This window comes from Lepidochelys kempii, chromosome 18, assembly GCF_965140265.1.
Source record: "Lepidochelys kempii isolate rLepKem1 chromosome 18, rLepKem1.hap2, whole genome shotgun sequence".
Taxonomy (NCBI): domain Eukaryota; kingdom Metazoa; phylum Chordata; order Testudines; family Cheloniidae; genus Lepidochelys; species Lepidochelys kempii.
Window position 1 is genome coordinate 13,206,659 of NC_133273.1, and position 27,776 is coordinate 13,234,434.

The window sequence follows — 27,776 nt, forward strand, 5'->3', positions numbered from 1 at the left end:
TATTGTTGTAGGTGAAGTAAATAAGGTTTTTAAAATGTTTAAGAGGCTTCATTTAAAATTAAATTTAAAATGCAGAGTCCCCTGGACTGCTGGCCAAGACACGGGCAGTGTGAGGGCCCCTGGAAATGTGCCATAGGTTGCCTACCCATCCTACAGGTTTGCATATATAAACTTGAGCTGTCGTCTCCATCTGCTGGCAGATGGAAATTTAGGCCGCTAATCCCTGAACGGCTGTAGAACAAACTCCAAGCTAGCTATCAGTGGTGACCCTTGTTACCTCGGGCTGTAGTCTAGTCAAAATTAGACGAGGCTTTCCAAGGAAATGTCCATTTAAAACGTGGCTTAATCTAATGCTACAGCAAGCACAAGGGCTAGCAGAGAGCGAATAACCTCTCCCCAGCTGCCCTCAAGCCCCTGGCTGGAGGGCTGAGGCGGGGGGGCTCAGGCCCCTTGCCCTACTGCAGCGAGGGCGGGGGCCTTGCAGGGCAGGGGGTTGGCGGGACAGCCCGTCGGCTGCAGCTAGGGGGCCGGGGACCTTGGCAGGAAGATTGCCCCGCTCCCAGGGACAGCGGCAGGCTGTGGCCCAGGGCGAGAGGGGGGCTGAGGTTGAAAGGGGGGGCTGGGATGAGCGCCCCCAGAGCACGCCGCCGGCAGCCGTGCGGGAAGCTCCGGGCCCGTAAGGCGGACACGCAAAGCCCCCCCGCTCCGCTCGCTCGGCCTCTCTGAGGTAAAAAGAAGGAAAGACCCAGAACGTTATCGGGCCCGCCGGCTCTCAACCCGTGCGCATGCGTCTTGCAGCACTTCCGCCTTCCCTGCGATTCCGTTATCGCGCGAGACTACGCTATTGTCGCGTCACGTGGGTGCGTGTCGAAGATGGCGGCTGCTGGCGGAGGGGGGAGTCGCAGTGCAGCAGTTAAGACGGGCCAGATAATGGAGACAGGGAGCGGCGGCAGCGGCGCCACGGAGGAGCCGCTGGGAGGCTGCTCAGACACTGTGCTGCCGGGGTTCAGGGATGCCGACTCCTTCGTCAAGGTACGTGAGGGAGCCGCCGCAGACTACGACTCCCAGCGTGCCCTGCGGCGCACCGCCCCTCCCCTCAGCGGGGCCTGCTGGGGACTGTAGTTCCGGCTCGCGGCCTCGGCTTCCGCTGGGAAGCTGTCGAGACTGCATTTCCCAGCATTCTCTGGGCCCGCCGCGGTGGCGTTTGGGCGGCCGAGAGCAAGGCGGAGTGTTGCATGCCGGGCGTTGTAGTGTGGGCCTCGCGCCCCTGTTGCCGCGGGGCCTGGGAGCAGTGACCCTGGGCCTATCTCCTCCTGCCCAGGGCTGGTCGCCATGGGATGTGTGGCGCTTGAGCGAGCCGGCGTGGGCACCGCGTGGGGGTGCGGCACAGCTGCTCCAGCGCCTGGAGCTGGGGGGAGGGGATGCTGCCCCCCCATGCGGCCTGCGCCCTCTCTGCCCCCCGCCCAGCACGAGACGCCAGAGCTCGCCACTGCAGCCTCCCAGCGCCAGGGCGCCCAGGCTTTCACGCCTCTCGCCCCGGGGGAGTCGGGGGACGAGCTGCATCTCGTTGGCATGAAGTGAGTCAGTCTTTTCAGCTCTGTTAAATGGAGAGGTGTAGGCTATGGGACCCGAAACTAGAGGTATAGAAGTAGCTTTGCCTCTCCTGGAATTGACACCTCCTCATCTATTGTTGGGAGTGGACCCCATCCACCCTGATCAAATTGGCCCTGTCAACACTGGCTCTCCACTTGTGCGGTAAGTCCCTTCTCTTCATGTGTCGTTATATAATGCCTGCATCTGTAATTTTTCACTCCATGCATCTGAAGAAGTGGCTTTTTTACCCACGAAAGCTTATGCCCAAATAAATCTGTTAGTCTTTAAGGTGTCACCGGACTCCTTGTTGTTTTTGTGGATACAGACTAACATGGCTACCCCCCTCCCTGCCCCCGAAACTAGGACCTGTTGTCTCCATGGGCACTGGAGGCATTCTCCTTTTTTCCTAATTTCATGCAGTCTTCCTATTCCTGGCAAGTTGTCAGCATAACCCCTCAAATGAGTTAGGGCATTCCCTGCAGTGGAGTCTGGAGAACTAGAATCATGGTGGTGAGATAAATTGAAGCTAAACAGCCGGTACTAGCTCATGCATGGGCCCTGGTAGCAAAAGCAGCCCTAAATTTAGTTATCTGTTATCTTAACAGGGAAAAAATTCAGAGGAAACCCACAGATTTGGCAACACTGAAGTGGTGAAAAGAAAAGGAGTACTTGTGGCACCTTAGAGACTAACCAATTTATTTGAGCATAAGCTTTCATGAGCTACAGCTCACTTCATCAGCTGCATACTGTGGAAAGTGTAGAAGATCTTTTTATACACACAAAGCATGAAAAGATACCTCCTCCCACCCCACTCTCCTGCTGGTAATAGCTTATCTAAAGTGATCACTCTCCTTACAATGTGTATGATGATCAAGTTGGGCCATTTCCAGCACAAATTCAGGTTTTCTCCCCCACACACACACAAACCCACTCTCCTGTTGGTAGTAGCTTATCTAAAGTGACCCCTCTCCTTACAATGTGTATGATAATCAAGGTGGGCCATTTCCAGCACAAATCCAGGGTTTAACAAGAACGTCTGGGGGGTCGGAAAAAACAAGGGGAAATAGGTTACCTTGCATAATGACTTAGCCACTCCCAGTCTCTATTCAAGCCTGAGTTAATTGTATCCAATTTGCAAATGAATTCCAATTCAGCAGTCTCTCCCTGGAGTCTGGATTTGAAGTTTTTTTGTTGTAATATCGCAACTTTCATGTCTGTAATCACGTGACCAGAGAGATTGAAGTGTTCTCCGACTGGTTTATGAATGTTATAATTCTTGACATCTGATTTGTGTCCATTTATTCTTTTACGTAGAGACTGTCCAGTTTGACCAATGTAAATGGCAGAGGGGCATTGCTGGCACATATCACATTGGTGGATGTGCAGGTGAACGAGCCTCTGATAGTGTGGCTGATGTTATTAGGCCCTGTGATGGTGTCCCCTGAATAGATATGTGGGCAGAGCTGGCAACGGGCTTTGTTGCAAGGATAGGTTCCTGGGTTAGTGGTTCTGTTTTGTGGTATGTGGTTGTTGGTGAGTATTTGCTTCAGGTTGGGGGGCTGTCTGTAGGCTAGGACTGGCCTGTCTCCCAAGATTTGTGAGAGTGTTGGGTCATCCTTCAGGATAGGTTGTAGATCCTTAAGAATGCGTTGGAGGGGTTTTAGTTGGGGGCTGAAGGTGACGGCTAGTGGCGTTCTGTTATTTTCTTTGTTAGGCCTGTCCTGTAGTAGGTGACTTCTGGGAACTCTTCTGGCTCTATCAGTCTGTTTCTTCACTTCCGCAGGTGGGTATTGTAGTTGTAAGAAAGCTTGATAGAGATCTTGTAGGTGTTTGTCTCTGTCCGAGGGGTTGGAGCAAATGCGGTTGTATCGCAGAGCTTGGCTGTAGACGATGGATCGTGTGGTGTGGTCAGGGTGAAAGCTGGAGGCATGTAGGTTGGAATAGCGGAAAGTAGGTTTCCGGTATAGGGTGGTGTTTATGTGACCATCGTTTATTAGCACTATAGTGTCCAGGAAGTAGATCTCTTGCGTGGACTGGACCAGGCTGAGGTTGATGGTGGGATGGAAATTGTTGAAATCATGGTGGAATTCCTCAAGGGCTTCTTTTCCATGGGTCCAGATGATGATGTCATCAATATAGCGCAAGTAGAGTAGAGGCATTAGGGAACGAGAGCTGAGGAAGCGTTGTTCTAAGTCGGCCATAAAAATGTTGGCATACTGTGGGTCCATGCAGGTACCCATAGCAGTGCCGCTGATTTGAAGGTATACATTGTCCCCAAATGTAAAATAGTTATGGGTAAGGACAAAGTCACAAAGTTCAGCCACCAGGTTAGCCGTGACATTATCAGGGATAGTGTTCTTGACGGCTTGTAGTCCATCTTTTCTACACTTTCCACAGTATGCATCCGGTGAAGTGAGCTGTAGCTCAGGAAAGCTTATGCTCAAATAAATTGGTTAGTCTCTAAGGTGCCACAAGTACTCCTTTTCTTTTTGTGAATACAGACTAACATGGCTGTTACTCTGAAAACTGAAGTGGTGGGATTCTCTATTCTTAAATTTTCATCAGGGTAGGTGCAAGAGAAGCAGCCTCCTTTGTTATGCTCTCCCTACTGCAAGAAGAGTTTTCAATATGCGTTTAGCAGCTAGGTCTTGATTTTTGGGATATAGATGGACGTTTATATGGGACTGTTAATTCAAGCATGACAAAGCATTCTGCGGACTGATTTACAAACCACAGTATTGCCATCTCTACAAACTTAATTCCTACACATTCCCTCACCTAGGGACCTTTTCGTAGGCCTGGTCTACACTACAGAGTTAGGTTGATGTAAGCTGCCTTGCTTCGACCTAACGATGGAAGTGTCTACACTTAAAATTTCGCTCCTGCCAACTTAACAACTCCATCTCCATGAGCGGCATAGAATCAAAAATCAATGTAGTTAGGTCGACGCAGTGTCAGTCTAGACATGACGTTACTTGCATAGACGGTTACTGGCTTTCAGGAACCTTCCCACAATGCCCCACACTGACAGTAAAATCCATACAAGTGTTCCTGGTGAGGACACACACCACTGATGCAAGGAGCAAAGTGTAGACACGCATAAACGATGCAATTACTGCTGTGGCTGTATGCGGATGTAAGTTAAGTGGACTTAATTTTATAGTGTGGACATGGCTCTAGAGAGACAGCATTTCCTAGTTCTGAAGTTGGAGCTAGTGTGCCCGTAATATTTCCATTAAACCAAAACATCTTCAGTTTAAGGTTTTTCTTTTTTTTTTTTAGTATTAGTTTCATTAACTCAGAATGAAATGGTTGTAAACTCTCGTTTAAAAAGGCCTAGTTGTGTCTTGGTTTAGGAATAGTAATGTAATGCAAAGAATGGGATTACTGTGTGCTCATCTGGCAGTGTCAGAAAAATAAATTGTGGAATTATATTTTAATGATCTGATGCTTTTTAACAGCATGCACTTGGCACTGTGGTGGCTGCTACTAAGGCATCTAATGGGCTCCCTCAGCCTGGAGATGAATATGACTTCTATCGCAGTTTTCCTGGATTTCGGGCATACTGTGAAACGCAAGGTGACAGGCTGCTTCACTGGTAAGGACATTCTGGCTTCCTTGTGTCAGTGGTGAAAACCTAGTGATAGGGTACAGAGTGAGGGGCAGAGAATTCTCTTCTTTGCAAATTTCAAAATAAAACAATATATGAACATTTTTTTATTAGGTATATTTCAGCTGTTTTTTAAAAATGTGTGTCAGCTGCTTTTCTGATACATGAAATTTAAATGGTAATGATAAAAATTGAGTCATTGAATTTACCACTGTAAAGTAGCTGTAACAATTTAGATGAAGAACTGAGCAGGTGAGGGCTGATGGAAAAGTGACTTCCTAACCAGATGGCACAATCTAAGTTCCATAGACCCAGTGGAAATGAATAGCACTTTCTCAGAGCTTCTCATGTTCAAGGCTCTTACAACAGTATCTAAAGGGTCTGTATTTGATTTTGCAAACCTTAAAGTAGCCAGAGCTCAGAAAGAATCTTAATACATAGGTCCAGTCTTTAGCATACCTGCTTTTGATGTCATTTAAAGAGTAACTGGACTATTCTCTTGTTAGTATGAGCAAGGTGATGCAGTATCATGGCTGTCGCAGTCACATCAAGGATCGCAGCAAAGCAACAGAGCTGGAAGATAAATTTGATTTGCTGGTTGACTCCAATGATGTAATTCTTGAAAGAGTGGTGAGTAAACTTTCCCTGTATTTTTTCGCTTGTAACCATTCAACGGATCACTCTTTCTACAGGAATTGCTACATATTTAGCAATTACACTTTGTTCCTCGCTCTCAGACCTCTTTCATTTTAAACATTTATTCCCTTATGGGCACTATTTCTTAGGTATCTCTTGTTTTTTAAAAAAAAAATTTACAGCCCATTGGGAGGCCATTTTTCTGAGGTGTCTGTCGCTTTTCTATATTTCAGGTCACAGCAGTCGGTTGGAACTGAGCCTGTAAAGACGAGAATGATTACTTGTATGACAGCAGCACCTAAAGACTTCAACTGAGATAGGGACCCATTGTATTAGGTGCTGTACATACACATAAGCTGTCCCTTGGCTGAAGAGCTTGCAGTCTAAATAGAATAGACAACAGGTGGAAGGGATAGCAGAGACACAGAAAGGTGACATGATTTCCCCTAGGTCACACAGCAGAAGGAATGGAAACCAGGGCTCCAACTGTTCCTGAAAACCAGAGACAGTCGATCAAACGTTTCCATTGCAAACAAGGAAGAGAAGGCTGCCTGTGTGGGTGCCAGAGCAGATGTATCATGTACTACCCCAGGAGAGCAAGGGAGATGGAATAATTACCCCAGCCATAAAGAAAACAGGCTGGCAACTGATTAAACTGACATGCAGCTGAGAGCAGAGATCTTAGTACCACTCACATTCAAAAGTAGTCTCTTAAACCGGTCATTTAAATCAGTCCTTCCAGGGCCCCAATAATGGCACATTGGGCTTTGGTGCTGTAGCCTCCAATAGCTTTATTCTCTACTGCCTGGAACCTCATACAGTCATTTACGATTGTGCAAAGTGAGTGTGAAACATGCCTAAGAAAGGCCATGTGATCTGGAGTTGAGAATCTGGAGCTCCAGGTTCTGTTCCTGGCTCTGCCATTGACCTGTGGTGTGACCTTGCTCAAGTCACATCACCTCTCTGGGCTTCAGCTTTCCTTCCAAACCTTTCTCTATTTAGACTGTCAGCTCTTTGGGTCAGGGACTGTCTTACTATTTCCCTGTACTGTGCCTAGCATGATATGTCCCTGATCTCAGTTAGGGCCTCTAGATGGTGCCATAATGCTCTTATGGCCTTGGTTACTTATCATGCTGTGCCAAGCAAATTAGACGCAAGACTAACTCTGTATTGGCCCATCTCAAAACTGGGCAGAGTGGAGGATAAGATGTGAGAGGAGAGTGTAGGACTAGGATGATCTGCACATGAATATCTCTGAAGAAACTCTCCTTTGATTCCTTGGCAATTGTTTCTCCTAATCCTTAACATTAGAATTTCATACCTAGCCTTTGGCCACTCTTTCCCTTTACAAAATTCAGAGTTGATGAGCATGGAAGCAGCTGCATATTTCTCTCCTTTCAGTCAGGCTAGACTGCCAAGTACAGGATGTTTCATACAGTTTTGCTTAAGCTTCTTTTCCCGAATTTCAGGGTATTTTACTGGATGAAGCAGCAGGAGTGAACAAGAACCAGCAGCCTATCCTCCCTGCAGGGATGCAGCTTCCAAAGACAATAGTTTCCAGCTGGAACCGTAAGGTGAGACTTCTACAGTCAGCTGATTTTAATTATCTTGAGCTTTTTGCTTAGGCTTGAGTTGTAGTGATGGTGGTTGGGCGTTCAGTAACCCAAAATCCTTTTAGATTTCTGGTTGTGCTGCTTCTCCCTTTACTCCAGATTCAGGATCCCTGGGTTTCTGCTATAGATTTCATGCACACAGATCTCTCTCTAACCTGAATTCAGGGCACCTTATTTAGATGCTGTTGTATGGACCTTAGATATTGTGCTCTTAATTTCAGGGGAGTTTTTCGTTACTGTTTCTGGAGTTTAATATTCAAATGCATATAGGGAAAGTCTTAATAGTATATCTCAAAATCCATTCAAATGTGTTTTTTAAACAGAGTGGAGAATCCCACAGAACAAAGTCTGAAACCTTCCGATTGCTACATGCCAAGAATATCACTCGACCACAGCTCAAATTTCGAGAGAAGATTGACAATTCCAACACTCCCTTTGTACCTAAGCTTTTTGTCAAACCCAACGCTCTGAAACCACTGCCTGAAGGTAAGAAGGCCAGGGCGAGAGGGCTTCATTTGCTTTGGGTAGCATATAATAATAATAATCTGAGCTAGGTGGTGGTGGTATTAGGGCTGTCAAGTGATTTAAAAAATTAATCACGATTAATCGCGCAATTTAAAAAATTACGATTAATCGCCCTGCTAAACAATAATAGAATTCCATTTATTTACATATTTTTGGATGTTTTCTACATTTTCAAATGTATTGATTTCAATTACAACAGAATACAAAGTATACAGTGCTCACTTTACATTTATTTTTGATTACAAGTATTTGCACTGTAAAAAAAAAAAAAAAAAGAAATATTGTTTTTCAATTCACCAATACAAGTATTATAGTGTAGTCTCTTTATCATGAAAGTTGAACATACAAATGTAGAATTATATATAAAAAAAACTGCATTCAAAAATAAAACAATCTAAAATTTTAGAGCCTGCAAGTGCATTCAGTCCTATTTCTTGTTCAAACGGGTTCTGCTCAATAACAGTACAAAGCAGTGCGGACCGACACATGTTCATTTTCATCCTCTGAGTCAGATGTCACCAGCAGAAGGTTGATTTTCTCTTTTGGTGGTTCGGGCTCTGTAGTTTCTGCATCGATGTATTGCTCTTTTAAATTTCTGAAAGCATGCTCCACACCTCATCCCTCTGATTTTGAAAGGCACTTAAGATTCTTAAACCTTGGGTCGAGTACAGTAGCTATCTTTAGAAATCTCACATTGGTACTTTCTTTGCGCTTTGTCAAATCTGTAGTGAAAGTGTTCTTAAAATGAACATGTGCTGGTTCACCATTGGAGACTGCTATAACACAAAATATATGGCAGAATGCAGGTAAAACAGAGCAGGGGACATACAATTCTCCCCTGTCACAAATTTAACTAACACTTTTTTTTTTAATGAGTGTCATCAGCATGGAAGCATGTCCTCTGGAATGGTGGCCGAAGCACGAAGGGGTATACGAATGTTTTTAGCATAACTGTCACATAAATACCTTGCAGTGTCGGCTACAGAAGTGCCATGCAAATGCCTGTTCTCGCTTTCTGGTGATGTAAATAAGAAGAGGGCTGCATTATCTCCTGTAAATGTAAACAAGCTTATTTGTCTTAGCGACTGGCTGAACAAGAAGTAGAACTGAGTGGACTTGTAGGCATTGAAGTGTTACATTGTTTTGGTTTTGAGTGCAGTTATGTACCAAAAAAATCTACCTTTGTAAGTTGCACTTTCACAACAAAAAGAAAAGGAGTACTTGTGGCACCTTAGAGACTAACCAATTTATTTGAGCATGAGCTTTCGTGAGCTACAGCTCACTTCATCGGATGCATACCGTGGAAACTGCAGTAGACATTATATACACACAGAGACCATGAAACAATACCCCCTCCCACCCCACTCTCCTGCTGGTAATAGCTTATCTAAAGTGATCATCAAGTTGGGCCATTTCCAGCACAAATCCAGGTTTTCTCACCCTCTGCCCCCGCACACACAAACTCACTCTCCTGCTGGTAATAGCCCATCCAAAGTGACCACTCTCTTCACAATGTGTATGATAATCAAGGTGGGCCATTTCCTGCACAAATCCAGGTTCTCTCACCCCCCTCCAAAAACCACACACACAAACTCAATCTCCTGCTGGTAATAGCTTATCCAAAGTGACCGCTCTCCCTACAATGTGCATGATAATCAAGGTGGGCCATTTCCAGCATAAATCCAGGTTTTCTCACCCCCCCACCCCCATACACACACAAACTCACTCTCCTGCTGGTAGTAGCTCATCCAAAGTGACCACTCTCCCTACAATGTGCATGGTAATCAAGGTGGGTCATTTCCAGCACAGATCCAGGCTCTCTCACCCCCCGCCCCCCAGGAACACACACACACACACACACAAACTCACTCTCCTGCTGGCAATAGCTCATCCAAACTGACCACTCTCCAAGTTTAACCAGAACGTCTGGGGGAGTGGGGGGGGGTAGGAAAAAGCAAGGGGAAATAGACTACCTTGCATAATGACTTAGCCACTCCCAGTCTCTATTTAAGCCTAAATTAATAGTATCCAATTTGCAAACTAATTCCAATTCAGCAGTTTCTCGCTGGAGTCTGGATTTGAAGTTTTTTTTGTTGTAAGATAGTGACCGATAATGTCAGTTAACCTGGTAACCAGCTAACCACAGCTAACCTGGTGGCTGAACTTTGTGACTTTGTCCTTACCCATAACTATTTTACATTTGGGGACAATGTATACCTTCAGATCAGCGGCACTGCTATGGGTACCCGCATGGCCCCACAGTATGCCAACATTTTTATGGCTGATTTAGAACAACGCTTCCTCAGCTCTCGTCCCCTAAAGCCCCTACTCTACTTGCGCTATATTGATGACATCATCATCTGGACCCATGGAAAAGAAGCCCTTGAGGAATTCCACCATGATTTCAACAATTTACATCCCACCATCAACCTCAGCCTGGTCCAGTCCACACAAGAGATCCACTTCCTGGACACTACAGTGCTAATAAACAATGGTCACATAAACACCACCCTATACTGGAAACCTACTGACCGCTATTCCTACCTGCATGCCTCCAGCTTTCACCCTGACCACACCACGCGATCCATCGTCTACAGCCAAGCTCTGTGATACAACCGCATTTGCTCCAACCCCTCGGACAGAGATAAACACCTACAAGATCTCTATCAAGCTTTCTTACAACTACAATACCCACCTGCGGAAGTGAAGAAACAGATTGATAGAGCCAGAAGAGTTCCCAGAAGTCACCTACTACAGGACAGGCCTAACAAAGAAAATAACAAAACGCCACTAGCCGTCACCTTCAGCCCCCAACTAAAACCCCTCCAACGCATTCTTAAGGATCTACAACCTATCCTGAAGGATGACCCAACACTCTTACAAATCTTGGGAGACAGGCCAGTCCTTGCCTACAGACAGCCCCCCAACCTGAAGCAAATACTCACCAACAACCACATACCACACAACAGAACCACTAGCCCAGGAACCAATCCTTGCAACAAAGCCTGTTGCCAACTGTGCCCACATATCTATTCGTGGGACACCATCACAGGGCCTAATAACATCAGCCACACTATCAGAGGCTCGTTCACCTGCACATCCACCAATGTGATATGTGCCAGCAATGCCCCTCTGCCATTTACATTGGTCAAACTGGACAGTCTCTACGTAAAAGAATAAATGGACACAAATCAGATGTCAAGAATTATAACATTCATAAACCAGTTGGAGAACACTTCAATCTCTCTGGTCACGCAATCACCGACATGAAGGTCACTATCTTACAATAAAAAAACTTCAAATCCAGACTCCAGCGAGAAACTGCTGAATTGGAATTCATTTACAAATTGGATACTATTAATTTAGGCTTAAATAGAGACTGGGAGTGGCTAAGTCATTATGCAAGGTAGCCTATTTCCCCTTGCTTTTTCCTACCCTCCCCCAGACGTTCTGGTTAAACTTGGATTTAAACTTGGAGAGTGGTCAGTTTGGATGAGCTATTGCCAGCAGGAGAGTGAGTTTATATGTGTGTGTTTCCGGGGGGGGTGAGAAAGCAGTTTCCACGGTATGCATCCGATGAAATGAGCTGTAGCTCACGAAAGCTCATGCTCAAATAAATTGGTTAGTCTCTAAGGTGCCACAAGTACTCCTTTTCTTTTTGCAAAGACAGACTAACACAGCTGTTACTCTGAAACTTTTCACAACAAAGAGATTGTACTACAGTACTTGTATGTGGTGAATTGAAAAATACTATTTCTTTTGTTTACAAATATTTTCACAGTAAAAATTATAATAATAATATACACTTTGGTTTAAATTACAACACCAAATACAATATATATGAAAATGTAGAAAAACATCTAAAATATTTAATACATTTCAATTGGTATTCTATTGTTTAACAGTGCGATTAAAACTGCGATTCATCGGGATTAATTTTTTTGAGTTAATCGCATGAGTTAAATGCAATTAATCGACAGCCCTACTTATTATTTTTATAATGGAATTCAAACAGAAACCATCCCTCACAAGCCAAAAGAAATCATTGAATCTTAAAAATGTGTACCTCAGGAGGAGACTAAAACCCTTTGGAAGTAGTAGGCATGCCATTATGATGATGATGATCTTATTACAGTCAAGTCTATATAAAATGTCTTGCTGTGGATGCACATGTAACAATCTGTAACACAGACTGTATTTTGCAGCTAATCCTGCTCCCGCTAAAATCAGGGATCAGGCTCTTACTGATGTCAAGAAGTACCAGGTCCTGCATAAATGCAGTTGAGCTTAGAAGAAATAATGGGATTTTTTATTAGTATAGTGAAAAAAAGATTAGATGTGAGCTTCTTTTCTTTGGCTTCCTTAGCCAAATAGTTGACACAAGGCAACCAAAAGCTTCAGTAGTTCTCAGACCCCCACCCCCGATAACTTCCCAAGTCTTTGTGATCTGTCATTCTGTTGTAGTTGAATCAGCATTTTTCCATTAAAATGCAGTTGCAGTTCTAGCTACTAACAGTTGATTTGACTTTTGTTTTATTATATTTCATCACTTTCTAATAGCACATATAATGGAGGTAGAGCTGCTAGTTGCCTTTCCATTGCAGAGCAGTGTTTGGCAGCCAGAATTATTCATCTTTGGGATGCTCATGCCATGTGATTAAATTTTAAAAATTTCTTGTTCTATTACCACCTCTTCAGCAGAGGTCTGGCAAAGTATTTATTGCTCATCTTACTTAATCTTTGCGGGGTGACATTTGTCCTTGTTATACCTCCTACTGAGTCATAAAATGAGGCACAGATAGAAATCTTGTATTTAAAAGCAGCAGGCCAGGAGCATTCAGGATTTTATAGTACTTAATGGGTTTTAGGTTAGGCATTGGGGAGAGAAACTTGAGTTAGGAATACACATTATTTGTACAGCTTTGTCTAATTTTTCCATCTTGGTCATTCAGCACTTGCAAAAAGCAGGCAGGAGCGAAAGGAGCGTCCTGAGGACTTGGATGTACCAGCTGCTCTGGCAGATTTCCTCCATCAACAGAGAACTCAGCAGACTGAACAAGACATGTAAGAAATTAAATCGGCAACAGGGTGCTGGAAATACAATAGATTTATATGCATTTTGTATGCAGTCTCTTTATGTATGTACCTGTCACATACAGCACCTCATGTGGTTCTTCTCTGTGTCTATGCACATGCATGCTGCATCACTTGTAGCTGCTTCCATATATGTTCATAATTTTTTAAACCGAGGCATAACAAATCTGCCCTGTGCTAAGATTTCTGGTCAATACTAGGCAAATTGCGGTGCTATCTCTCGGTAACTACTTCCTTTGGCTCAGTGAAGTTGATTGGAATGATGCATATTTCTTTTTTGTTATTTGCGCAGGTTTGCTCACCCTTACCAATATGAACTGGAACACTTTGTTCCACCAGATGAAACTCTCAAGAAACCACAACTCCAGGTTAGTGCCCAGATTAAATTAGTAATCAAATCTAGAAAAAATGTTGAAGTAGATGATGATCAGTTTGTGGTAGGCCCTGCTTGTAGCCTAGTTACAATTGGGGGGGGGGGAGCAGTTACAGCTGTGATAGCAGTGTTTAATTCAGAAACTTTTGGATATTGTGGGAGGAGAGCACTATGTCCCCACAAGGGGGTATCTAATAACTTGCTTTGTCAGATGTACAGGCCTGTTGAGGACGCACCCTGCCATTTTATCTCCACTTTGGATGAGTTGGTAGAACTGAATGAAAAGCTTGTAAGATGCAAAGAATTTGCTGTGGATTTGGAGGTGAGTATGTTGCTCTTTGTTTTAAATTACGTATGTTGAGTTAGCACTCAGCAGGTCATATTATAGTATTCTTCTTCTAGTTTTCATCATCTTTTGCTTTGTGTACCATATCCTTTTTATGTTGAGTTAGGTAATATGTCCCAGGTCTGATGTGGGAAGGCTGCTACATTTTATTATCCTGTATGGGATTTTGGCTGTCATTTTAATTTCTCAAACTTTATTCTATTGTAATAAGATTTATATTGAATTTAGACTGTTTTGAATTTTTCCTATGATCCTCTGGGTTATGTTGAGATCCCTGGAAAGGACCAATTTCAAAATTAATTTGGATGACGTATTAAGACAGCAGCAATGATTGCAAAGGCCTGAAATCTGTTCATGTCATTAACTTTTGCCTAGAGGAACCCTTCCTTCTTTTATTGTCATCTTTTCCTCTGCCTTTGGTTATTCTGTGTTTCATAGTACCACTCCTGCAGGGGCTCTGAGTTAACTTCTGTCCTTTGTCTGATAGCACCATTCCTACAGGAGTTTCCTGGGCTTGACATGTCTGATGCAGATTTCCACCCGGATGGAAGATTTCATTATTGACACCCTGGAGCTACGTAGTGACATGTACATTCTGAATGAGGCCTTCACGGACCCTGCTATTGTAAAGGTCAGTAGACGCTTCCAACCTATTCAGAATTACACCTGGTGAACTTAATTTTGGCTTAACTCTGTCTGTCTGAAAGCATGCTTTATCCTCCTGCCCTGGCCACTCCCTGCTTCCGGGGAAGGGTTGGGACAAGTGGGAGAGCCACGGTATGGGCCTGATCCAATACCCATTGAAATCATTGGAAAGATTCCCCTTGACTTCAGTGAGCACTGAATCAGCCTGTATGACCTCAGGCCATGATAAGATGCTAGTAACATCTAAGTCACTGTTGTGAGAGTGAGCACTGCTTAGTTGGCAATGGCCCAAAAATGAATCTGACCACCCATCAGGAGGTATTAGGCAGGACTGTATCCATCAGACTGTGCTGAACACAGACCAGGTACCATTTTGATTGTAGTTGATTGTAAGTGCTTTACTGACAAGTATGAAGACAAGGTCCCTGTCCCAAAGACCTTGCCCACTAGATAAAAATGTGTAAACACAGGAGGGAATGGATGGGGAGCACTATAAACAATGTGACTGAACAGTTAGCTGGCATCTTCTCAGCTCCAAAGCTCTTGAGTTTTACAATATATTTTGGGAGAGGGGAGAAATAAATTTTCAGTAGTCTACCAGTTGTCTTTTGAGAGGGCTGAGTGTGGAAACATGGTCTGGGTGAAACCAAGTACTTGCTGTTATGCCACTAGCAGCAAAAGGAGAAAGGCCAGGAAAGAGGTCTTGGTTTAGAAACATAACTTTCTAATTCTGGTTCTTCAACGCTTCAGGTCCCTAAAAGGAATTGGTTATCCTCTCGTCCCAAGTGCTATTCTACCATCTCACATTCTTGTTTCTGATGCATTTGATTGTGTTGCCTTGCAGGTCCTTCATGGTGCCGACTCAGATGTGGAGTGGCTACAGAAAGATTTTGGTCTGTACTTAGTGAACATGTTTGATACTCACCAGGCTGCCCGTCTCCTCAACCTTGGCAGGCACTCCCTGGACCACTTGCTAAAACTCTATTGCCATGTGGAAACTGACAAGCAGTATCAGCTGGCTGACTGGAGGATTCGGTAAAAGTTTTATCCTGACATTTTGGCGTTAGAGTTAAGAATCAAATTTGGGACTTGTTTGCATGTTAATGGGGGACCGTTTCACTTCTCAACCTACCCGCAACCACATAGCTCACTGGGATTTTTGGTTAATACGGTGGTGGTGGTGGTGAACTGGAATAAAAGGGACGGGCTTCAAAACAGAGCTGAAATGCATTAGCAGATTTGTGGAATTAGTATGCACAGCACCTGCCTACGGGTACGCTGTGCTTGGCTGTCTGTTTCAGCCCCTTACTTTGTTGAGCACTAAGCTCTCTCCAAATGCTGTAATATATCTGTTTTTTTAAAATCAGTGACACAAAAGACATTTGGAAGCTGACTTAACACAATAGGAACAGAGCATAACTACAGAGTAGTGTTACGACAAAAGCTGCCACCTTCTCTGCATTGCTCAGCCTAGCATTGTAAAGGTGTAGTTCTGTTGTAACAGATGCACCACTAAAAAATTCTAACTCCCAGACAAAAATGCTGTGTAAATGAGTACAGGGACTGAGTTTGAGAGCGATCTCTGCAGCGCCATCTCCCTGGCCCACGAAGAGCCCAGGTGTGGTACGTAGGCTGTGCAGGCACACAGTGGTAGCCACATTACTATACTAGGTACCCCCTGCCATCTGATTGAGTGGCTCCCCTGGGGATCCTGGTCTCCCAGATATAGACGAGGTCAGATGGAGAAAATCATCGTAATGGTGCCCACAAATGAGATTCTGGTGAGAGGAATCCTGGATTTGTTCTTGGGGGTGGACCTAGATGTAGCTTATCTTTACGTGCTGTGGCAGAGGGCACTGCAAGGATGATGGATGGGCTACTAAAACGTATTTGTGCAACAGTGATAGTTCTCTGCTTCCAGCCCTTTGCCAGAGGAAATGATCCAGTATGCCCGAGACGACACTCACTACCTGCTCTACATTTATGATAAAGTGAGAGAGGCACTGTGGGAAAGAGGAAACGGGCAGCCCACTCAGCTGCAGGTGGTCTGGCAGCGCAGCAGGGACATCTGCCTGAAGGTAAATCTTCACCTGGGGACCAATTATCTGAGTCAGAATACAGACTGTCTAGGATTGGAAGCACCCAAAGGTGTGCCTGGCCCATTCCCTACCTTCTGGCAGAATCCCTAATTTTCAGTATGTATATCTGGAAATAGGCTTACTCTCTCCCCATTCCCACCTAGTGTGGGCTTTTCCACTAGCTAAGGGACCTCTAGATCAGTGGTTCTCAACCAGGGCTCCAGGGCCCCCTGGGGGGCCACACGCAGGTTTCAGGGGGTCCGCCAATCAAGGCCAGTGTTAGACTTGCTAGGGTCCAGGGCAGAAAGCCGAAGCATGGGGCTGAAGCCTGGGACCCTGAGAACCAACATCCGGGGCTGGGGCTGAAGCCAAAGCCTGAGCAAAGTAGCTTCCCGGGGGGCCCAGGCAATTGCCCTGCTTGCTACCCCCTAATGCCAGCCCTGGCTTTTTTGTGCAGAAAACCAGTTATCGTGGACAAGTGGGCCATGGAGTTTATCTGGACAAGTGGGCCATATTGGGGGGGAGGGGAGGTGAGGTGTCTCAGAAAGAGAGGTTGAGAACCCCTGCTCTAGATATCCTAGACCTTTTGGTTGTCTTCAAAACCGGTGCTGCTGGTCCACATCAACCTGCAGGTGTTAAGGCTGAAACTTTTCAAGTGAGTCGATATTTACTCACATTTCTTTGGATATCCCTAATAAAAGCCTGAGATATTGGAGCACACTGTAACTTTAGTTTTCACTTGGCAGTGTATATTTGTCATAGTGAGACCAAGAGGTGGGTGGTTTTCTAATCTACCATGACTTAAAGATCTGGTATGTCTGTGGCTGCTCTTGGACTTGGAAACTTTCTTGCCTCGTGTATTCAAATTAAAATGAAAAAATGAGTGTGGCTGGAACTAAAACAGAAACAGTTGTCAGCCCCACATGCTTAAGGTAAAACCCTCAAGGGGTTCCTCAGTCCTGAATTCCTGAGCCGCTGTTGCAAACCATCCAGTCCTCTCTTGTGTGCTTAATTCTCTGTGCCAGAGAGAACACAGCCTGGGAAGTGCCCAAGGGAATCGGTACATGACTCTGTTTGATATCGATCCCCAATCTCTCTAATTCTTCCTGTTCAGAAATACATCAAACCCGTCTTCTCAGAGGACTCCTACCTTGAGCTCTACAGGAGGCAGAAAAAGCATCTCAACACACAGCAGCTAACAGCTTTTAAATTGCTATTTGCCTGGAGGGACAAGATGGCACGCCAAGAGGATGAGAGTACAGGGTAGGAAGTTGTTCATTAGACACAGTTTGAAATGGATCTCTGCGGAGCAATACAGCTCGTTGAATGGATCTCTGCAGAGCGGTACAGCTCGTTGAAAGAAACACTGGGTCTGCTGAGAGGGGTTGATTTGGGTGCTTCCTGTGTATCTAAGACACTGTCCAGTGAAAGGCGCAGTACTTCAGTGGCACCACTTCCTCCCATCTGTTCCTCTGACCCCCTACATCTCAGATCAGAAATCACATTGGTGGGGGGGTTGCCTCGATGGTTTTCTAGATCAGTCCTGATTTATTTCTCCTTAACTGACCCCAATGCTTAAAAACTTGGGTCCGGTGCAGAATGATACATGGGGTCGTCATCCCCCCATGAAATTTCTCTTTAAACAGGTTTGATTAACATTAACACAATTACCATGATATCAGTGCTCCTGCTCTTTATGTTGCAGGTACGTGCTACCAAACCATATGCTACTGAAGATAGCAGAGGAGCTGCCCAAGTATGTATTCGTGCCTTCTGTTTTTTGTCTGTTTTTGTACAACTCTGAATGTCATTTCCTTGTCCTCCAAGTTGATCCCAGGTCCATCAGCCAGATGGGCTATCCTCTTACGTGTGTGTTTGTTTTACTTACTGCTGCAGTTAGCTTGTTGCTCCCAGTAATTAGCATTGCTTTTACCTTTAGTTCTTCAGAGCAGAGAAATTCAGTGCACAGAAGAATTAAGATGCTAAGCTCTTCTAGCATAAGCCAGATATCTTTATACATGTGTCTTTATGTCAGGAATACACAGCCTACTAATGCAAAACTTGGGCTCACTGCTGCCAGTCATTGCATCTCCCTTCTTTTTGAGCTCTCCACCAGTACGCTAGGAGGAAATTAATTTCACTAACACCTAGGTATTGATTTAGTTTTCAAAGGAAAATGTATAGGTGCCAGACCACTCTCATGTCACCCACAACATTCTCCTGTAAACAAGATTTTTTTGGAGGACTTGGTATTTTCCATCCCACATAAAACTGCATCTGTGATTTCAAAACCCTTTACACTCCTGCTATAAGAAAAATATAAATTGGATAAGGAGAGAAATTAAAGCTGGATGCAGAAAGAACACGGGGGTGCTGAGCTAATGGGCTTTCCTTATGTGCCCAAACGTAGTACGGACACATTTGTAGTTGTACTGGATAAACAGTGATGGCTAATCTGATTTGCCTTATTCAGTGAAGCGAGGGCCTCTGATTACATGTGGTTGACTCTTCTTTGCTTGTGGATGTTTGATTTATCAGCTGAGAATACAGCAAACTGGTTTTTTTCGTTATGTCTTTAGAGAACCCCAGGGCATCATTGCTTGTTGCAACCCGATCCCACCACTAGTCCGCCAACAGATCAACGAAATGCATCTCCTCATCCAACAGGCCCGAGAGATGCCTCTGCTCAAGGTACAAAGATCTTCTACCAACACATAACAAAACCCAAAAGATGTGGACTTATTGTGGAATATCTCTTGCACCTTGTCCTCCAGAGGTTCCTGTTGATCTCATAAGTATTAAAATCTAGAAATAGTCTACATGCAAGGCTATAGTACAAGACTGCTGCCGGGGTTGCCGTTTGTGTGTGAGACAGTAACCTCACTTTGAAGCCTGAGTACTGCACAGTATGCTATAATACAGACAGAAGCACTGCCTGTAGGCATTTCTTCCTACCCCCGTAATGAAATCTCACTGCAGACTTCAAAGCAGTTCGGGCCCTTAAGGGAACTTGAGGAGTAACCAGGTAGAAATATTCACTATTGAGCAAAGCAATCAACTTAGAGGTTTCTGGGTATAACCCTATTCTGCCTTTATACACACATCACATTTACCTACAAAGGGAATAAGAGCTTGTTGGATGCACATAAGAAATCACCAGTGACAAATCCCACACAACTGGCAAAGCAGAAACATACACGCAACCTAGAGGCTTGGAATGAGGTTTAATATAGGTCAGCACACTTCTGCTGTTACTACAGTGGAGTGCATTCTCCTACAGTGAAATTAAGCCATTCGTGAGCACAAACACAGCCCTGCTATGTGAACAGCTTCGTAATTTTACCTATCCTCACACAGACACACACCCCTGGGAGGGAAATGTAGAACTGTTCTTCTGCTAGCTGCATTGAAAATATTGATAAGAGGAAGCTTGTGTCTGCTCAGCTAGATGCTTCAAAGTTAACCATTAGTAATTCTCTTATTTATTTTTTCTCCTCTTAGTCTGAAACTGCAACCACGGTGAAGAAGAAAGGGTCTCTGCCCAACCCAGAGGTACTATCTGTATCTGCTTGGCGTGCTAATGTGTTAAACCCTAAACTCGTAGAAACTGCCATAGCAGAGGTCCGTATCTTGAAGCATGAAGACTGTAATTTTATTCTAACTAGTCCACTAACTAGTTCTTTTTCCATTTGACAAACATGTCCCTCTGTTAACCCAGTTTTATCCTTGTGCTATAATGCTTGTAAAAGTACCAGTCATGAGTCAATATTTTAAAAGCTCCAAACAAGACTATAGTAAATAAGTCTTCCATCAGTAACCACTACAGTTGCTGGACAAAGTTTTGTGTATGTTTGTTATAATCTGTATTGACTGATTTTTAAGAAGGAACATTTCAGATGAATTACTACAGCTGTCCCAGTTATCTACCTTGTGTCTACGAAGTAAAGCATTCTTGCTAGCCAGTAGCCATTTGCACAGCCATCCCTTTGGAGTCAGATTCACTGTGCAATTGCAGATGAGCTATATTAGAAATACTTAGCCTTAGAATATCACCCATACATTTTAATTGTGATTAGCATGTCATTTTCCACTCTGTAAATTCCCCTAAAACATCTCGGAGCAAGGTTCTGTATTGATCACATATGTAATTTGAATTTGTTTGCAGAGGCTGGAGAATCATTTGTTTGGACCTCATGACAATTCTCGTGTTCCTCTGGATGATATTCAGAACCTCTCAGCCTTAGGTAATTTGGGAAGGATGGGAGCCAGCCTCTGACTTCTGCTAATATGGAAAAAATTCAAGTAGTTTTTTTTTTTTCTTTGACACCTTAAAATAAGCATATCACCTTCAGTGGAAGCTCATTTGTGGAGCCAGGGAGATCACAGCAGAACACAAATCCAGTAGGAATGGAGTGTTCAAAACCAGAAACTTTTTCCTTTCTCTGCAGAACCGGCACCAGTTCTGGAATGTGGGAGCCTCTTTTCGGACAGCGATGGGGAGATGGACAGCACAAGGGTATTACCTAATTCCACATGTCTTGTTGCTACTGCAACCATCAGTATATTCAGTGTAAGCTCCAGTAATATGAAGGGGTTGGCCTTAGGGTAGCTGCAGAGGAATAGGATATTCATGGAGATACTGCTGTGCTCCCTGTCAGGTGTTCAGCAAGTAGGAAGCTGGCAAGTGGATTAGCTCTTCTTACAGTTCCAGAGTCACTGCCCTTACTGGGCCTTTAGGTGAATTAGGAAATGATATGGTGATAAGCCGAGGAGCCCAGAAATACAACTGAAAATTCACCTACTACTAAAACAAGCAGCAGGTGTGAAATGGGTACTGTTACAGAACAGAACTTTCTGGGCTTGTCAAGTAGAGAAGTAAAATTCAGCACTGCCTCAGTTCCCTATCTCACTTCCCTCCATCTCTCTCCTCCTCCTCCCCCCCCCCCCCCACACAAGTAAGCAAAGCCTAGTTGATGATGTATCAGCTTTAGCACTAGGGGATGTCGTAAATGTCTTTTGGCTTTTACTAACCCTACTAGCCCTTAAAAGCCTCAGGTCACACATCATGTGTTCCAAACAATGCTGGAGCTATTCTCTATATACAGTCTGTATGTAACTTATGTATTTTATATGCTAATGGTTTTTCTGCATTCCTTAAGGAGCCTGATGTGGATGAAGGGAATGAGAAGAACTTAACAGTAGCACAGCAGAAGGCTCAACGCATAATGGAGTCCTTTGAAAATCCGTTCAGAATGGTAAAGGGCACTGTATATATTTTGTAATGGCAGCTGGTAAACTGAGCAATGTAGTAGGTCCCATAAGAGCAGGAATTTTCACAAGGCAGGGTTAGTAGAGCCTAGCATGACAGCTACTGCTCATTTATTGGAATCACAGGGTTATATGCTAGATGTATTTTGCAAGGAAAATCATGGGATTTGGTTTTGAAACTTGTACAGAAATGGATGTTAGGGAGGCACTTCAACAGGTTAAAAAAATCATGTTTTTTAAAACTCTTAACTTTTGTTAGATACCTTCAATTAAAACCATTTTTTAAATCTAGTTTTTCATCTTTGACTGTATTTTACATCTCTCAGCTTGAAGATGAAAATAAACTAGTTGGTTCGCTCTTGGTTTTGAATCTTTCATTTCTGGTTTGCCATGTCTTAAAATGTATTTTATCAGTGTGTTTGGACTTGCAAACTGGAGGATAATGTTATCAAAAAGTGTTCCCATTGGATTTACTTTTAATAGAAATATTTCTATTGGCCTCAAGTTTTGTAATTTTGGACGGGGTAAGCTGACGTTCTTTTGAACCATTAACTTTCCGTAGGATTGATGTTAAATTTGACCTTTTTTTCAGTTAGCACCTACTAAGTGTGCATCTCAGCTGTCTGTGACTTCCACTGTAATTTATGCTGTCTGCACCCTGTAGCATGCTGTATTTTAAAGACATTTTTCTTTTCCTTTTTCTAGTACCTGCCTTCAGAACAGAACCCTGCCCACATCTCACAATCAGCAAAGTTTGACCCATCATCAAAAATTTATGAAGTGAGTGTCTACTGGCCAAATTTTCTGAAAACTGCTCAGCTCCTTGTGAAAGAACCAGGTGACAACAAATGAATTCCGGGTTTCTTTTGGAAGTTTCTGAGGGGCATGAGATTACTTGGATTTATTTTTTTCCGTTTTGCTTCCCTTTCATCTCAGAAAAGGGGAGACATTTTCAGACTTCTATAGCATTCCTCTTCTCCAAAGAACAAGGGAAATGCCCACTCATATCTCCCACATTGCAAAACATTGAATTAAAAGGAGACACCATACCTGGCCTGGATCCTTTGGTGCTAATTCATGTGGCTCAAGACTCTCTACAAAATAAAAAAAGTCATCTCCAGTGTAGTCAAATTTGGTGTTCTGTAGTCCAAAATGAATGCTGGTGCAGGTCTGTAAACTCCTCCCCCATTCTGTCTGACTTCACAGTGAGTGATCCTGGCTAATTTTCTTTTGATGTAGATCAGCAATCGGTGGAAGTTGGTGAGTCAGGCACAACTGCAGAAGGAGGCAAAAGAAGAAGCCAAAAAGAAAGCAGTACAGCAGAGAGGTAACACCCACTTTTTTTGGACTGAGACTGAGGAGAGGGCTGGGGGAGGAAGGTGGATCTTCCAAACCCCTGATTGTCCCTTTCCCTGTAACACCACTATCCAGGCCCTGCATCTTAACTACAGCCTTTTCAACCAAGACACTCTGAGCAAGAGTCCTTTCAGAGCCAGTCAAACAAATTTTAGCTGATTTGAGTGGTTTGCAGTGAATGACATGAGGTCTTCCTCTCTCTTCCTTCCTTACCAGCAGTACACCCATAGGACTCCTTACCTTTACAGGGAGCAAAAGATCAGGACTGGAAGTCAGGTGCAGATCTGATTGCTTGGTAGTTCAGAGTACTTCCATTAAAACTACCATCATCATAACCCATAGGTTTTAACTAGAAAGTCTCCTTTCAGCATGGCAGGCCACCACTTTCCTCTGTCTGATCCTTGTATATTTGTAATGGGCTAAAACATACTGCTGTTTGAAACTGAGGGACTGATATAGTCAGTAGAACAAGGCCCACTGTAGACTAGTGCTTTGAAACTTCCACACGCAGAGCTCTCCCAGTGTGTTTCTGTGCTAACATGCAGTATCCCTTTTGTTTGTGTATTAGCCATTCACTGACCAGAGACTGCAAATAGTGCTTAACTGAATGTATTCCAGGCTGAATTCTCTAAATTCACTTCCTCTGTAACCCCTGCCACAAAGAATGCAGGTATCCAGTTTTTAAAGGCTGGCACGTTAATCTGCACAGCTATTACCAAAAAACCCTTAACTCTTCACATTTTTGTTAAGCACCTTCTCTACCTGAGGAATAAGACTTTGTCAGAACAGTGATTAGTCAGTCATCTTGGGGTTACCCAAAACCTTTTCTAGGGAGTCAACCCTGCAGGATGCCTTAGTTTGCTGATTGATGACCTCAATTATTCAGCAGGTGGGAGTGTTTCAGGAAGAGGTGGCTAGAGAGAGCTAGGGTGGAGTGAGAGTTGAAATAAACCATTCCCCACCACCCAACAGACTACTGAGGAATTGGCCAGATGGCTTCCCCATAATCTAGATATGGTATGGTCCTGTCCTATCATGACCCCTTTTTAGGTCAAGAGTTTTCTGATGAATGAGGTTCACATCATGAAGATTGTCTATATGTGGCATCTGGGGTAAGAGGATTGCCATTGCAAAGCAAGCTCCTCATTCTTTCTTGAGAGCGATTTTGCATGTCTCTTGGGTGAATCTCATGCGCTGTTTTGTTCTTTTCACAGCCGCTCGTGAACAGGTGCAGAAGGAGTGCAAAGCAACAGCAGAAAATATTGTCTCAGTCCGTCAGCAAGCTGTGGTATGTAAAAATGTTTGAGTGTGAAGGACAAAACAGGTTTTAGAGTAGGACAAAACAAGTATCTCTAAAGCTATCCCTTTAGCCTTCACAAATATAAACTCTCTGCCCTCAATCCAGGGCACTTAACATCTCTCGGGCCCTCTGAATCTATGGATGGAATCTTTCCTGTGCTTCTGACCATGTACACAGCAACAGGCCTTGTTTCAGACCTCAACGAATCTGTGCTGGGCCTTGCCCTACTCCAGTTTCAACTCTCCTCTATCCTGGAGAATACTTGCCATTGCCTTATCTCTGTCTTCCTCTTTCTCGGTTCCCCCTGAAATGTGTACATAGAGCAACAACAGCTTCAGGCCTCTAGTCTTGTGATTGTCAGATTTCTAATCTGAGAAGTCTCTGCTATGGGAGCAAGGCAGCTTAGACCTTGGATCCCAGAACAGAAACAACATTTCCCTCAACCCCCATTATGATATCCATGGCAGCTGCCTTCTGAGCCCAGTGTGACCAGGCAGAGAGGTTATTGCATTTCCTTCCTGGGGTGTGTTGCTTTTACAGCAGGAACAGGCCAGCAAGAAGAGGGAGAGAATCACCAGTGAACCAGGAACAGAGACACCAAAACAAGAGAAGAAACGGCCAAAAGCCTCCCAGCAGCCAGAGGAGCAGGAAATGCCAAAGCAGTTCACCCCCTTTGATTACAGCAAGTCTAACTTCAAAGTGTTCTCTGGTAAGAACTGGACTCCCCACCTACGAGGCTGCAGGCTGTGGAGACTATTGCCTGGCTGAGCCATAGAAAGGCTGTGTGGGTTCGTAGAGCTCTGTGATGTCCAAACAGTAATGTCTTTGCCCTGTACTAATGGAAGAATTGGGAACGATTTAAAGGAATCAGCCTGGTGAAGTGGATTGCTCACCATCCATCCATGTAATTAGAAAACCAGTTGAAATGTTCTTGGAATTACCAAAGGCAGTGACTCCTTTTCCTGCACAATAGAGTAATGTATTTCATTAAACCCTGCAGCAGTAGAAAATAGGAGAGACTTGAATCAGGTGTAATGAGGATCCATTTAAAAGCTTATTCTCTCCTCAGCAGTACACTCTGTTTCATAGTGAGGGAAAGACAGCGCTGTATATTTCATTACAGCCAAAGAGCACTTGCTATTGGTGTGAATTTACTGTTCATTTAAAAGAACCTTTCTAATAGCAATTATTCTCCACTCCGTGTCTGTCTCAGGAAACGGCAAATCCAAGCAGTCATCCCAGTTTGATCCAGCCAAGCAGGCCCACACAGGCAAGGTAAGGGAACACTCGGAAATGAGGAACAGAAATAAAGGTGATACAAGGTGGCCCTAGACATGCCAAACCTCCCCTAATAGCCACTTGATGCTGAGATGAGACTTTCAATCAATAATCCATAAGGCTTGTTACAAGCCCTCTTCCAATGTGCATCCTCTTCCTGCCACTCTGACTGATGTGCAGATGGTACCCACAAGCTTCTCTTTCAGATCATTAAAACTATGTGTAGAGTTTAACAGGTAATCAGTTTACATGTGACACTGTGGGAAATGCAGCTTCCTGTGCAGCTACTTCAATGCCAGTCCAGACTTGTTCTACAGAGAGAGAGAGAGAGATGAGATGCAGAATAAAGTGAAGCACAGTGGTGGGGATGAATCAGAGAAGAAAAGGGGATAGGTCCTGTTCAGGATCCCTCTCTACTAACCTCTCAAATTGTAGAAATTTAATCTCAATGGAATCTGTAGACAGAAATGTCAAGCAGAAGCTCCTAGTCAGGAATGCTCATTTCAGGTGAATGAGAGAATATGTTGTACTCCAAAACTCACAACTTAAATGAGCAAAAAGTGTTCCTTGAAGGTATGGTAGACAAGACAGGGTTGGAGACAAGTAGAAGTATCACGTGAAATATATTTTGTTGGGTCATTTTTCCTTTCATATAGAAATTCTCTGGAGCCAACAAACTTCAACACCCAGCTGGAAATAAAAGCATGTCCTACCTGGCTGGGAAAAGTGATCGGTATGTAGTTGAACGGTTCTCTGCAAAGTGATGGAGTGTTCCCCACTCAAGTCCCCTGGAGTCATAGGCAAAGCCATTATTATACTAGTCCACACAGCAGTATCTGGACACGCTTAGCATGAGAGCTGCACAACACCTACAGGTGTCCATTGACATCAGCCTCAGAGAAATCTAGTCCAAGATTAATGTGAATAAAGACAACCATAGCAGAGGGTCTGAAATCCTGAGCTCACAGTGGTGCTAGCCTTATAGGAGATGCAGCCCTGGACCAAAGGTCAGGCTGTGTGGAGGGAGCACACGTCTAACCAGCAAGTTAGAAAGGAAAGCAATGGTGTCGGCTCATGTGAGAATTCCGTAGAGGCTAATTCCCAAGATACTTAGTTTGCCGTTCCCAGGCATAACTCTTCTGGGAGAGGGGGGCAGCATTGTGGCCCATAAATCCCCTGTAGCTGCAGAAGAGCAACATTACTTTGATTCTCTGTTGAGGTGGGGATAGCGCGAGAGGTTGTTTCACCACCTCTCAATACAGCCTTGCAAACATTTCATAGGCTTTAAATCGTGAGTGAACTTCGAACCAAAGCTATTTTAAATTCTTTCTGTAACTGTTTTTGCAGGGGCTCCAGGCACAGCTGGCCAAAAAGATAGTGTTTGTAAGAGATCCTGTGGGAACTGCCAATGAACAAAGTCTCTGTCAAGTGTGGAAGGGCAAATATCAATCACTGCTGCAGTTTTTTGTACAGAAATCTTTTAAAAATAATTAAAACGCTTTTTCCAAAGGGGAAAACCAATTTTAATTGTTTTGTCTTTGGCCTTTATTATATTTACACTTTCAAAAATGGTTGGAAAATGTATTTGGTGTCCTCAAATGCTGAGTTAGGCTGAACCTGGAAGAGCAGAATTCGACATGTCAGTTGGATGTAGGATTAACCTGGTTCGTATTTCCAAAGCCAGCACAGAAATCAAGAGATTCAACAAATGTGCAAATATTTGTGACTTGAACTAGGTATAGGGGAATAAATCCGAAACAAATGTAACAGCAAAGGAACTAGAGCCAGACTGTCCCTATGAGGCCAAACTGCCTGTTTGTTTTGCAAGCAACGGTAATGTAGAAAATGCATTTGCTTCCCAAGCAGTAATAAGCACTGAAATTATAAGAGAAGAGCGCAGGTACTTCTGAACTGAATGAAAACCAACAGTTACTGCTTTGCTTGACTGTTACAGAAATGAACAGAAGGACTGAAAGCCATGTAAATAGGTTGAAGGTTAAAACACAACTGGAGAAGACTGAAGGGATCTATTTGACATTGCTCACTTCTGGGATACTCTGT

At 43.9% G+C, this 27,776-nt stretch overlaps 1 protein-coding gene across 4 annotated transcripts; it reads left to right on the forward strand.

Annotated features, from left to right (window-relative positions):
• The first annotated feature begins 852 nt into the window (after positions 1 to 852).
• EXOSC10 (exosome component 10) lies at positions 853 to 27,587 on the forward strand. 4 transcript variants are annotated; one of them, XM_073317130.1, is made up of 25 exons: positions 853 to 1,032; positions 5,055 to 5,191; positions 5,710 to 5,833; positions 7,309 to 7,413; positions 7,776 to 7,938; positions 12,930 to 13,041; positions 13,364 to 13,439; positions 13,656 to 13,766; positions 14,278 to 14,421; positions 15,280 to 15,470; positions 16,357 to 16,513; positions 17,628 to 17,776; positions 18,219 to 18,269; positions 19,093 to 19,204; positions 20,015 to 20,065; positions 20,679 to 20,757; positions 20,962 to 21,083; positions 21,673 to 21,768; positions 22,487 to 22,561; positions 23,021 to 23,108; positions 24,352 to 24,425; positions 24,978 to 25,146; positions 25,651 to 25,712; positions 26,372 to 26,448; positions 27,063 to 27,587. In XM_073317130.1, exons 1-25 carry the CDS (start codon positions 874 to 876, stop codon positions 27,091 to 27,093), a joined length of 2,715 nt encoding a protein of 904 aa, XP_073173231.1. In that variant the 5' UTR covers positions 853 to 873; the 3' UTR covers positions 27,094 to 27,587. The 4 variants fall into 4 exon arrangements, with proteins under 4 accessions (XP_073173231.1, XP_073173233.1, XP_073173232.1 ...); XM_073317131.1 differs by lacking the exon at positions 853 to 1,032 and adding an exon at positions 1,098 to 1,577; XM_073317133.1 differs by lacking the exon at positions 853 to 1,032 and adding an exon at positions 1,590 to 1,755.
• Positions 27,588 to 27,776: the final 189 nt, after the last annotated feature.

Excerpts from the sequence above, each read along its gene's own strand:
- EXOSC10 (XM_073317130.1), top strand. The coding sequence starts at position 874 with ATGGCGGCTGCTGGCGGAGGGGGGAGTCGCAGTGCAGCAGTTAAGACG. Across the intron at positions 1,033-5,054 it reads ATGCCGACTCCTTCGTCAAG|CATGCACTTGGCACTGTGGT; the intron begins GTACGTGAGGGA and ends GCTTTTTAACAG. Across the intron at positions 13,440-13,655 it reads TCAAGAAACCACAACTCCAG|ATGTACAGGCCTGTTGAGGA; the intron begins GTTAGTGCCCAG and ends TTGCTTTGTCAG.